The sequence below is a fragment of the Cynara cardunculus genome (genome assembly GCF_001531365.2).
Source record: "Cynara cardunculus var. scolymus isolate 2C chromosome LG 12, CcrdV1, whole genome shotgun sequence".
In the NCBI taxonomy this organism is placed as follows: Eukaryota; Viridiplantae; Streptophyta; class Magnoliopsida; order Asterales; family Asteraceae; genus Cynara; species Cynara cardunculus.
In genome coordinates this window covers 9,559,710-9,572,807 of record NC_037539.1, presented here as the reverse complement: position 1 = coordinate 9,572,807, position 13,098 = coordinate 9,559,710, and the positions used below count along the sequence as shown (strand labels likewise).

At 34.1% G+C, this 13,098-nt stretch overlaps 2 protein-coding genes across 2 annotated transcripts; one reads left to right on the top strand and one right to left on the bottom strand.

The window, feature by feature from the left end:
* The first annotated feature begins 973 nt into the window (after positions 1-973).
* LOC112523674 (ethylene-responsive transcription factor ERF098-like) lies at positions 974-1,453 on the top strand. Its single transcript, XM_025133360.1, has one exon. The coding sequence runs from the start codon at positions 974-976 to the stop codon at positions 1,451-1,453; it is 480 nt and encodes a 159-aa protein (XP_024989128.1).
* A 1,649-nt stretch (positions 1,454-3,102) lies between these two features.
* Positions 3,103-4,923, bottom strand: LOC112523671 (zinc finger BED domain-containing protein RICESLEEPER 2-like). Its single transcript, XM_025133359.1, has 4 exons — positions 4,069-4,923; positions 3,830-3,983; positions 3,311-3,778; positions 3,103-3,206 (listed from the first exon to the last, which is right to left on the bottom strand). The coding sequence occupies exons 1-4, from the start codon at positions 4,921-4,923 to the stop codon at positions 3,103-3,105; spliced, it is 1,581 nt and encodes a 526-aa protein (XP_024989127.1).
* Between the last annotated feature and the right edge of the window lie 8,175 nt (positions 4,924-13,098).

The following is a 13,098-nucleotide window of genomic DNA, read 5'->3' as shown; positions in this document are numbered from 1 at the left end:
TAGTCAGTAAGTAAATGATAGTGTTAAATTTACCGATAAACACTTGCCGGATAAGTGTTTGGTAAACGATCCCTTGTTTTAATTTTGAAATATAAAAAAGAATCATTTTTAATTATTATTTTACTTCAAAGGACAAAAATGGACCACGAAATGTCACTCGGAGCAACAACTATTTGACTATTTGAGCAAGATTAACATATTAAATTCAACATTTATTTAAGTAAATTTTTTAAAATATTTTAATCATTAAATGTGTAACATTTGTAAAGAATTAACAATAAATTAAACCTTATTCTTAAATTCACAATCCCTATATGTGTGAGGGGCGAATGCAATAGCGAGAAAAAAAAAAAATTAATAATAATAATAATAATAATAATAATAATAATAATAATAATAATAATAATAATAATAATAAAAAAAAAGGGAAAAGACCCCTGTCAAAAACTTAAAAAAAATAAAATAAGATAAAAATTCTTAGGTTTTACATGATTTACTTTTTAGTTCCCCCCATAACATTTTTCCACAGACCCCAACCCCAATCGAAACCGTTACTCTAACCAAAAAAATCTATAGAAATCAATCAAAAAAAAAAAAAAAAAACAAAACAAAAAAAGTTATTCGAAATCGACAAAAACACTAAAAAATCTCTCGAAATCAACCAAAAAACCTTTAAAAATTCCTCGAAACGTTGTAATTAGGTTAAAAACACATCGAACGATTTAGAGGTTTTTAGTCTACTTTAAAGATGACCTCGCTAAACAAAAATCTTGGATATGCCACTATATGTGTGTATGTGTGCGTGTGTGTAGTTAGTAGAATAAATAATCTCAATGAAGCACCCACAAATTGAATATGTTGTTGGTTAAAATAATATATCTTCTATAAACATGGATGATTAAAAACCCGAATTATTTAAGCATATGCTCGTTTTGGAAAACCCTTTATAATCCGCTAATGTATTTGAATATCAATGCAAATCGAGATGAGCCAGAGTAAGGACTTGAACGTAAGTCAAGATGGTCTCTTCTCACTTGAGAAAAAAGAACTAGGCGGTATCTGTTTGAATTTTATTGGCAAGTGTGAAACAGAATCACAGTGTTCAAAGAAAACGAAAAGGCAGGTGGCAGATAAAGACCACGGGTCAGAGGAATGGATGCAATATCGAGGAGTGAGGAGGCGGTCGTGGGGGAAGTTTTATGCAGAGATAAGGATACCCAAAAAGAAAAATACGAGATTGTGGCTTGGTACATTTGATGCACCCGAGAAAGCTGCATTAGCTTATGATAAAGCAGCTTTTAAGTTTCATGGTAGACGAGCAAAGGTTAATTTCCCCCACTTGATCGTGTCACATGACGATCAGGTAACGGTTCATGAGCCACATTCTCTGATATCCTCGTCCTTATCTGCAGAACGTAGTGTGGTGGAGCCATCATCAGGTTATACACTGTGAATAACTGATGTTGCACTATAAACCAGTTAATATTTTAAATAAAAAGTTTTATATGTAATGTTTAAGGTGTAATAAAAACTAAGTTAGAACAAGATACATCGTTTGTAAGAAACTTGATTTATATACGATCTAATTCGCAGATTCCATTTTGCAAGCGATTAACCCTTTCAGATGCAACAACATATACAAATTGATGTGGATGATAGAAACATTGATGATCAAAGTAATACAACAATAAAGGTTTCAAAAACCAACGTTTAAATATTGTTAACGATTGAAGTAGCTCGTTACCAGTAAAAAAAACGTTAACTAAGGGGGTGTTTGGGATTTCTTATTTGAAACAACTTATGCTTTTCTACGAAAACACTTGTCAACTTATTATAAGTCAGAAGAGTTTAACTTCAAGCACTTGTCCCCTCCTCCATCCTCACTGCCGTTGCCATGACCACCACGTTGTCGCCACCACCGTTGTTCCCAATAAGTATTATTATATAGTATTTATAATTTAAGTAGAAAGTATGAAAATATTATTAAGGAGGTATTTTAGTCATTTTATTATTATTATTATTATTATTATTATTATTATTATTATTATTATTATTATTATTATTATTATTATTATTATTATTATTATTATTATTATTATTATTATTATTATTATTATTATTATTATTATTATTATTATTATTTCACTCCAATTAATAAATACTTCTGTCAACCAAACATTCACATTATAACTCCTCTTTCAAATCCTGCCAACCAAATGCATGGTCAAACTTCATTGAAGTCCATTGCAATTCCTATAACGGATTCTGATTCTACCAAATTCCTTATACGCCCCTTTAATTTACGACATACTACGATATGTATTATAAGCTCATAAGTACTAAAAAACGACTAAGATTGTAGCCCTTGCACATGGTTCTGGGCCTTAGACGGTCAATAACATTATATATCTTTAACATGTTACAGATAAACTTACTATTATCAACATGAAATCACCTGTTCAGTCTTGGCCTTAGTTGATGCCTTCTTCCACTTGTTAACAAGCGTATTCTCACTTTTACGACTATGTTTAGATTTCAAAAGCATCTCCAACAGATTCTTCAAAATAGAGATTTTAATTGAATTTTTGCTTCAACAGATTCTCCAAAACTTTCTCCAAGATAGAGAAAGTATGAGAGATGATGAAATTCTCCGAGTTTGGAGTCGAATATAACTTTTTTCCGCTCATTAGGAGTGTGCAACGGTCGGGTCGGGTCGGTTCGGACCCGATATTGACAAACCCGATCGGGTTTCGGGGTGGAGACCATAAACCCGTAATACACTGTTCGGATTGCGGGCCTAATCGGATTCGGGCCTAATCGGGTTCGGGCCTAATCGGGTCGGGTTCGGGTTGAATATGGAATAACTCCTTACCATTTTTCCCCCCTTTTCATCATGATTGCTAGGTGCTACCTGCTGTTTTTTGGCAGTTTCTAAAAATGTTTATAACTAAGAAAACCAAAATGACCTCATAATCTGTGCATGTACCAACAATATGTAAAATCAAACACATTCATAGCCAAACTATATTGTATAAAGAATTAAAATACCTTTCAAAATTCAAACTTCAAAGTGACCACTTGTACAATATATCATCTAGCTAACTAGCTGTCTAGCTCTAGATCATCCACATCAACAGCTGGAACCGGAAGAGAATCCTCTTGATCATTGACAGAACTTGAACTTCCTAGTCTCATATTCATCATTTCTGTGTTTAAAGAAACAAATTAAAAGAAGTATATAATTATATAAATATACAAATTAAAGTTGAAAAGGAATATGAAAATACTGAATACACAACTAATGTCGTACCTTTCTCAAACTTTTCAATATCAGCTATGTTTTCTTCAACTGCAATTGGCTGACTAGGGCCTCTTAGCCAGTCTTGTGTACATATCAGGGCTTCTACCATTTTAGGCGATAAAGAACTCCTAAAATTATCTAAGACCCGGCCACTAGTACTAAAAGTAGACTCAGATGCCACAGTTGAAATTGGAACAGCAAGCACATCTCTAGCCAATTTTGAAAGAACAGGAAACCTTTCACTATTAACCTTCCACCATCTTAAAATATCAAAATCATTTGTCTCATCTATGGTCGACTCACTTAGATAAAGTTCAAGTTCACTCTTTTTGTTGAGTGAAGCCCCACTTTCCATCTTTTGTTTCTTAAGTTGGCTCTTTAATCTAGACTGTACCCTTCCAACGGGAACATTCTCACACTTAGTGGGTGGAGGAGGCATCATAGTGGTAGACGGTTCGGAATATGTTGATACATACTCTTGAAACAACATATCCAATTTAGACTTTACCTTTTCAAGGCATGACTTACCTTGATCCTCACCATACATTTGATTGAGCTGGACTTGCATGTACTCAACCTTGTCTCTGGGGTCCAATATATTGCCAAAAAATATGATGAAGTTCATCTTATCTGGATCACCCCAATATTTACTGAACTTTTCTTTCATTTTAACACCCATTTCCTGTTCATAAATCAAAAACAGAAAGTTAGTAAGCAACCAAATATAAGTAAATAGTAAAGGAAATATTAAAGGAAGATAAACATACCTCTTCAACTTTTGACGTAGATTGTAACATATCGGCAATAATGCAACTCAAATCTGAAATCTCGGTTAAGAAAGAATTTGAGGTGACATAAAGTGAGCCAGAAATTCTAATTGTCATCTCATAAAATGTCTTCAAAAATACGACCAAGCTGTCAACAGATAACCAATCAAGATATGAAGGCAGCGAATCTCCCAAATCCATATGTAACGCGCTGTCACTACTCTCATACGTTTCAAAAACTTGTATGTAACCAATTGCGGTTCGAAGCATCATATACGTGGAGTTCCATCTAGTTGGAACGTCAAGACATAAGGAACTTTTCTCTTTCACTTCAAGCAATTCTGCAAGTTCTCTAAACTTCTTCAACCTAGATGGAGAACCCCTCACCCACCTAATGYAATCCCTAATYTTCTTRACTRATGAATCTGCTAATTTCAATCCATCTTGTACAACCAAATTAAGAATATGAGCAATGCATCTCATATGTATGTACTCTGCCCTAATAGAAGAACCACCCCAATTCACCACCTTGTTTTTCATGAACCCAACGGCAATGTCATTGCTTGATGCATGTGGATTCTTTAAACAAGCTTTCATGTGGCTATTTAAAGAGGAAGTACCATGCTTTTTAGCCTCAGCTGCATATATTTTTGAACAATATAAGCACTTACCTTTAATGACTACCCCATCCTCGTTTAAAATCTTCTCAAAATGGTCCCATACTTGAGATCTGGATTCTAACGTTTTCCTTTTCCTTGTACTTTCCGGAACAGATTGACTTACGGTAGGATTAGATTGTGTCGGAGGAGCTTGATGACTGTTACTTCCGGATTGAGACGTGCTAATTTTTTCCATCTACAATACAATTCTAAACAATATAACAATATATCACCACCTCGAAGAAAACAAAACAAGGGTTAAAATTTAACAGTTAATAAGAACTAAAAAGGAAAAGAACTATTCTAGTTGTACTTTAAACAACAAGAAGTCTAGCTTGAAAAGGAAAAGAACCATTTATGGTAAATGACTGTTTACTTTGAGGAAATTTGAGCACATTGATTGTCAATGACTGTTTACTTTGAGGAAATTTGTCATTACTCTCAATTACTACTATATAGGCAACAACTTGATGCAAATACCATAAGAATCAGATTTACTCATAAGAAACAGATCTACAAACTGTTTAAATGGATACCTAGTCACCACCAAGTTTTGTGTTAAGCTAAACATAAGGTAATTCATGTTCTTCATTGTTCAAGGTTTAGATATTTAAGCCACTAATTGCAAAGTTACCATTTTTTACAACAAAAACTATAAAAGATCGTATATAAAGAAGAAAACAAAGAGCAAATTCTTGAGTATACAAATTAAGTTGTAAGTCCATTAAACACGTAAATAGACAACCTTTAAGACTAAGCTGAAATACACATACATATATAGTGAAATACACAGAGTCATACATACTGTTATAATACTGTTTTGCACAGAGATTTAATACACTGTTTTGCAGAGTTTTAGAGCAATATTAATACACTGTTTTGCACAGCCCTAGGTATAATACACTGTTTTGCAAAGATTTAGAGCAATATTACCAATAACCCGTATTACCAATACACAGAGTCATACATACTGTTATAATACTGTTTTACACAGAGATTTAATATACAAAACAGTATATTACCTAATCGATTTAGAGCAATTACCAATTCGATACGATGTCGATGTCGATGTTCCTTACTGTTGTCTGTTAATGGCCAACAGTCAATACGCTCTTCTCTTCAATGGCCAAGCCGATGTCGGACAGTCGGAGTCGGACGGTTAATGGCCAAGCCGATGTCGATGCTCCTTACTGTTAATGGCCAAGCCGATGTCGGAGTCGGACGGTTGTGTAGCCTAGTCGGAGTCGTACGCTCTACTCTCCAATTTTGACATAAGACGCTTTCGAATTTTGACCTAACATACAAGTCGAATTTTGACCTAACTTGAAGTCGCGTCCTTAGGTATAAGCCTAATCGGGTTTCGGGCGGGTTCGGGGCGTGGGTCGTGAGACCCTACCCGATCCGCTATACCCGATTTAAAACTCGGATTCGGGTGTCGGGTTGGTTCGGGGCAGTTTTTAGAGGTTCGGGTCGGATTGCATCGGGCGGGTAATTCGGGTAATTCGGGTTGGTTCGGGTTTTGCACAGCCCTACCGCTCATCGTGTCGTGGATAAACCAATTTGAATGAAAACGTTTTTGTAAATAAAATTGTAACAAAATAAAAAACCCCATTTCATTGTTTCATTGTGTGAACTTTCCCTGGGCCTTGGGCTACAAAAGATTATTTGTATTCTATTGGAATTTGGTATTTTGGGCCTCTTGTTAGTTTAAGTGGTATTGGGTTGACCTTTTTGTGTTAAGGTTAGTGATGGCCAAACCGGTCCGGTTCGGTCCGGAACCGCCGAAGGATCGGGACTGATTATAAGACTGAAATCTAGGATCGGTTATGTATTTGGGGTGTTTCGTGGGACCGGCACCGGTTATGGCCCGGCCCGGACCGACCCAGACCGATTTTTAAAAAATGTAGCCGTTATTTTTTTAAAAAACTAGCCCTTTTTTTGGGCTTTTTTTGTATCTTTTGCTTTATAAACACTATATATAAGTGTATTGGTTGAGAGATTTACATATCAAGTTCTCGATTCGCAAAAAATGCAAAAAAAACGTTCATAATTATCGGTTTCTCGCTATATTTTGTAAGACAATGTAATTTTAATTATAATAAAACGCATTTTTAAAATATATTTGAGTGACCTAATTACAAATTTTATTATGTATTAAAAATATATATCATTAAAAAAAAATAAAAAAATTAATTTTTAAATGACCGGGACCGGCGGCCCATTACCAGTTATAGTAAAGTTTGACTGGGCTCTACTTTTTCGAACGGGAGCCAAGCCACTGGCTATGAGTCGCCGACTCTCGCAATGGGCGAAAGCCTGACGGAGCAATGCCGCATGGTGTTTCTCTGAAGCAGTTGAGAGATAGTATATTATACTCTTGAGGATTCAACCCATAAGGAATCATTATAAATCGAATGTATCGTCAAATATTCAATAACCGGGACCGGTTACGGCCGGTTATGAGAAATTTTGGGACCGGTTTTTGTCCAGTTATGGTGGGTATCTATTTCTTTAATTTTGTAATTCTTTAGTTTTTTAATGTAATTTTTTCCCTAAAGTACAATTTATTTGAGGAAAAAGTTACGAGAATATGTGAAACCTTAAAATTTCTTTCTGAAAAACCGTTGATAAGAGAAGGGAGGTTTCAAAATACTGCAGAGGAGAAATATTCAAAGTCTAGTCAATGTAGGATTATAACATGCCCCCTCCAACATAAGGTAACGGATTGTTCCAAAATGTTGAGAGAGGGCTAGACGACGAGTTCAGACTGCCTCAGAGTGTCGAGTCTTTAGAATGGTGAATCTTAACTTTGATACCATTCTGATACCATGTGAGAATATGTGGAACCTCTAGAATATTACTCTTTAAAAGAGTTTTTGAGCAGAAAAGATACGGAGAAAAAAATATCGAAAACTTAAATGCTATTATTTTCAAAGTTGCTTTCATTTTTTATGTCTTAATCTGTTACTATCATGTGGAATCTTTTTTGTAATGGTGTAGGGGCACCCATATACTCATGGTCATTCTTTTTCGGGGCCAATATTCATGGGTGATAGATACCAAACATCATCTTATATGCACATGTGAATATAAACTATTCATTATGATTATATAGGTGTATGCCACACCTAAAAAGCCTATGAGAATATGCTAAAATAAAACTATTTTTTGTTGTTTTAAAAAAGGTAAATTGTACTTGTATAATATTAAAACTTACTTTATCTTAATTTTCTTAAAATATATTTTAGAAAGGGAAATTGATTAAAATAATTATTTTATAAATTTATTTTTAACCTGATAGCTATGTTCTCTCAAATTACGAAGCTGTAGATCTTTTTCCTTTCTCTATGTATAATAATACGTTGTGGGGACCAAAATCTTTACCCAAATATCTGTCTTCGCAAAAAAAAAAAAAAAAATGCACGTGCACGTGACTATTCCTGCAAACCTACTTTCCACGTCAGTAATTTTGCAACCCTTGCTAATGGCTCGTGAAGTAAGTTTTTCGTAACCATTTGTGAACATAAAACATTTTTGTACTTTTTGTTGTCGTTTGATTTTGTAGTTTGAAGTTTTCTTGTTTTCTAGCGTATGATTTTGTAGTTTGAATGCATGTGTTAGTTTACTGATTTCTTTATAAGACGAGATCTAACAAAGAAAAAAGTCGAAAAAAATTTCCGGGGTGACCAAGAACAGGTCCACAATTGTGTAACCCAGTTCTTGGTCCACCTTGGAAAAACATTTCGACTTTTTTTTCCGTATTTTGATAAATGCGTATCTAGACCTATAACTCAATATTTGATCCCTTATTCATGCAATGCCTTTATAGTATTTTTAATATTTACAGATTAGGTCCCTGTATTTTTCATATTTACACATTTGATCCCTCTACTTTCTATAATTACAAATTAGGTCCCTAGACTTAGATTAGTTACAAATTTGGTCTCTACATTAAATTACTTACAAATTAGGTCTCTGTACTTAGAATAGTTACAGATTTGGTCTCTACACCTAGAGTATTTACAAATTTTGTCTCTATACATAGAATAATTATAAATTTTGGTCCTTGTATGTACCATATATACTAATTAGGTCCTTGCACTTACAATACTTTCATATTAGGTCCCTATATATCATAATTATAAATTAAGTTCCTTTACTTACCATAATTACAAAGTAGGTTCATTTACTCACCATAAGTACAAATGCGGTCCCTATACTTACCATATTTACAAATTATGTCCCTATACTAAGAATAGTTATAGATTTTGTCCCTACAATTAGATTACTTACAAATTAGGTCTCTACACCTATAGTATTTATAGATTGTGTCTCTATACATAAAATAGTTACAGATTTGGTTCTTGTATTTACCATATATACTAATTAGGTCCTTACACTTACAATATTTACATACTAGGTCCTTGTACTTATCGTAATTTGAAATTAAGTCTCTTTACTTACCATAATTACAAATTAGGTCCTTTTACTTACCATAATTACAAATTAGGTCCTTATACTTTGAATAGTTACATATTTGGTTCTTTTAATTATATTAGTTACACATTAGGACCCTATACTTACCATGATACATATTATGTCTATATATTTACCATAATTATAGATTAGGTGCATGTATATACAATAATTATAGATTTGGTTCTTATAATTATATTAGTTACACATTAGGACCCTGTACTTACCATGATACATAGTATGTCTATATATTTACCATAATTATAGATTAGGTGCATGTATATACAATAATTATAGATTTGATCCTTGTAATTAGATTAGTTACATATTAGGTCCCTGTATTTAAATTAGTTATATATTAGGTCCGTATAATTAGAGTACTTACATTAGATCCCTGTACTTATGTACTAATTTATTTGGTTGCTAAAATCATAACAACTGGTTGAATTACTATGTAGGAGGATTTCACTAGGTGTCTTTGACATTCAAGTGCCAGGTAGCTCTCTCATCATCTATTAGGGAGGCATTGACTCCTGCCTGAGAGGCCCTTTATAGGGAGACTTATTTCAGTCCATGGTTGGACGTGATGATGCATGGTGGAGACCCCATGCTGATTCACAGGTTCCTGCAGAGTCGGCTAGACCTCGCTTGGGAGGGGAAAAGGAGTTGTGGTATGATATTTCTGGGCACGTGGTCCACTTCGGGAGATAGGACTTTTGTCTTATCACATGACTAGGAGAGTAACCCACCATCTGTCCCCTACGATGAAACTGTTTCCTTCTTAGGGTGTTTCCAGATGCAACGAGACCTAGTGTGAAGGATCCCACACATCTGAAGATCCCAGACACGCTCGAGTGGTTTGGGGACATGAGCAAAATTATTGACGAGGATGTTGTTCGAGTTTGTTCCATGTTGATGATGGAGTTGGTTTTTCTAGGCCGTCAGCCATAACAGTTTGTTACTAACGTGCTGATCAGGGTTGTTGAGGATTTTCGAGTATGGAACCAGTTTCCATGGGGATCCTTCATCTGGACACCCACCTTCAAGCAAATGGATGATGCCATCAGAAAAAGCATAGACAAAAAAAGGAAGTTGACGATGGCGGGTTTCTTATCCGCCTTCAATGTTATATAACTACTATAAATTTAATATTTATTCATTTGAATTTGGTTTCCTTTTTTAATTCCACATACTTGTTTGTGTTTTGTAGATATGGATCTTGGAGATGTTTCCCATCGCTCACCAGTACTTTACCGTCACAAACATGTGGCACAAGGGAGTTCGTTGGAACGGAGTGTGGTCCTGATTAAGCCTATGTGCCTTGAGTTCTTTGATTTTCTGGATGTATGTTTTTTCACTATGTTTCAAATTTGATTTCTTACAAATTATTTACTAAGTTAATCGTGCAACTTTAATGTGATATGTTTTCAATACACTAGGAGGGGAGGCACCCATACGACAACCTTGTAGCGAAAGCTTTTGAGAAGCAACAACTTTGGTATAAGGAGAGACAACTATACTTAGAGAGCGAGGAGGGTAGACGACCGTTGAAGAGGCCTCGATGGCAGGGCCTTTCTTGGGGTAGGACGGGCCGGGCATATGCCCAGGGCCCACAAGAAAATAGAGGCCTATATATATATATATATATATATATATTATATTGTATATAGTAGTAGTTCAAAAAATTAATAAATAAAAGAGACAATTTTTTTTAGTATCTAATATGATCCAAAAAGAATTTTCCATTATAATAAGGGCCCAAACATGTATTAATTCAATCACATTGGAAAAGAAACTATGTAAAAAAAATTAATTGGATGTTCATTTTATAGTATTGTTTATTGTTTCTCTAAGTTATTTTATCTACTACTAAAATCTAAAACTACTTTGTTTAGAAAAAAATGATGTATCCTCCATCATTCATCTCCAGTGACTTTTGATTATTCCATACACATGAATATTATTTTGCATTACAATAAGGTAGATTTCTTATTATTAAATAAGAAAACTCCAACCTTTTGAAAAAAAAATCCAACTTATATCTATATTTATGTTTTCAAAACTACTATGCTTTTTCATATATTCACTACAACAAAATTGGGTTTATAGGACACCCCAATCTCTAAGCGTCCCAATAGACCATTTTGTAGAACTTAATTTATAGGACCAAAATATAAAACCAAAATATAAAGCGTCATATCTAAAGGTGCTGTAATAAGTGTATATGACGCTTTTGGACGTCTTAACAAGTTTTTTAGGACATTTTTAATATAAAGTGTCGCATTAGCATCTTTATAGGACACTTTTGGGAAAGTGTCCTATAAACTCAATTTTTTTATAGGACATTTTTTCAAATAGTGTCGTATAAAGTTGATAATGAGACGCTTTATATTAAAAGTGTCGTAAAAAACTTATTACAACGTCAAAAAATGTCATATAAACTTATTACAACACCTTTAGATAGGACACTTTATTTTTTTGGTCCTATAAACTAAGTCCTATAAAGAGGTATATTAGGACACTTAGAATTTGGGAGTGTCCTATAAACCTGATTTTGTTTTAGTGATTATTGACTCATTGTTACCTAATATTAAGTGCATGGATTTTATGTACCCTCCTATTGCTAAAACAAGAATAAGATCTCAAATTATAACCAAGATAGACTTTTGATTCTAAGATTGATGTTTTTAATAAGTTTGTTTGAACCCTAAAACTTTAAAATGGTGATGAAAACATTAACATAATTTGACATGGAAACCCAAATGATTTATACTGATTTACATAAACTGTTACTCTGAACAGTCAACATTGTAGCCGGTTGGCCCCAAATGATGTCAATCTATATACTAAAGGTACATCATAGAATGTAGTTGGGTGTGGAATGGATTTATGATTCTATGTAAAAATGATATGATATATAATATTAATTTAAAGTAATTATTGATTGATTTTGTTTACGAATACTCGAAAAAACGGTTTAATATGAATTATTATTACATTTTTTCTGGCTTGGCTAGGCGGAATAGCCGAGCTGTCTCACGACGTTCTAAACCCAACACACGTACCACTTGAATCAACACAAAGTATTCGCCACCGCACTGGCTAGCTGGTGCATTACCGAGGGCTTTCGTGGATCATTCCCCGGTGGAATTGTTTTTTTTTTTAAATTCAATGTTATTCTGATGATGAAAACAATATATTGAACTTTCTTTCATACTTATCAAGGGCCCTTTTTTTTAGCTAGCCCATGACCTATAAAATGTCAGAACGGGTCCGCCTGATGGCCTCAGGTCCAGTCAAATTTCTATGGCTACAAAGAGAACCACAGACCTGAGCATGAGGACTTAAAGTGACAAATACATAAAGTGTAGTACTCTTTGTACCAAATACAAAGAGAACCACAGGCTGTAAGTTATTAGTACTCTTTGTTGTTTTCAATGTTCAAAACACCACCGACATCACCTCCATCGCACATCGAAAAATCGACAAATACATGAAGTGTAGGCGGTTTATTTGACTCGGCTGCGAGTTCCATGAAACCACCAAGATCTTTATCGTCAGCTAACTCAAAAATTGAAGCATCATACTTGTACATTAACCTGGTTACACCAACAAAACTATCGATTCCACATTTCCTTTGAACATAAGCGACGAAGCTTTGATGTGTAATGTTTGCGCAAAATTGTAGATCATGGTGCATCGTATAACAAGAACAAACATAATCCCACCCGTCGTTTGCTTGCACCCATTGACCACCGACACGAATATGTAACTTAATTTTTTCGACACCGGAACTCATTTTCAAATGAAGCGAAGAAACAAAAGTATATGATGAACAAAGAAAAAAATTAAGCTGTTATCGTTTTTCTGTATATATTCATCTTCTATCGTTGCT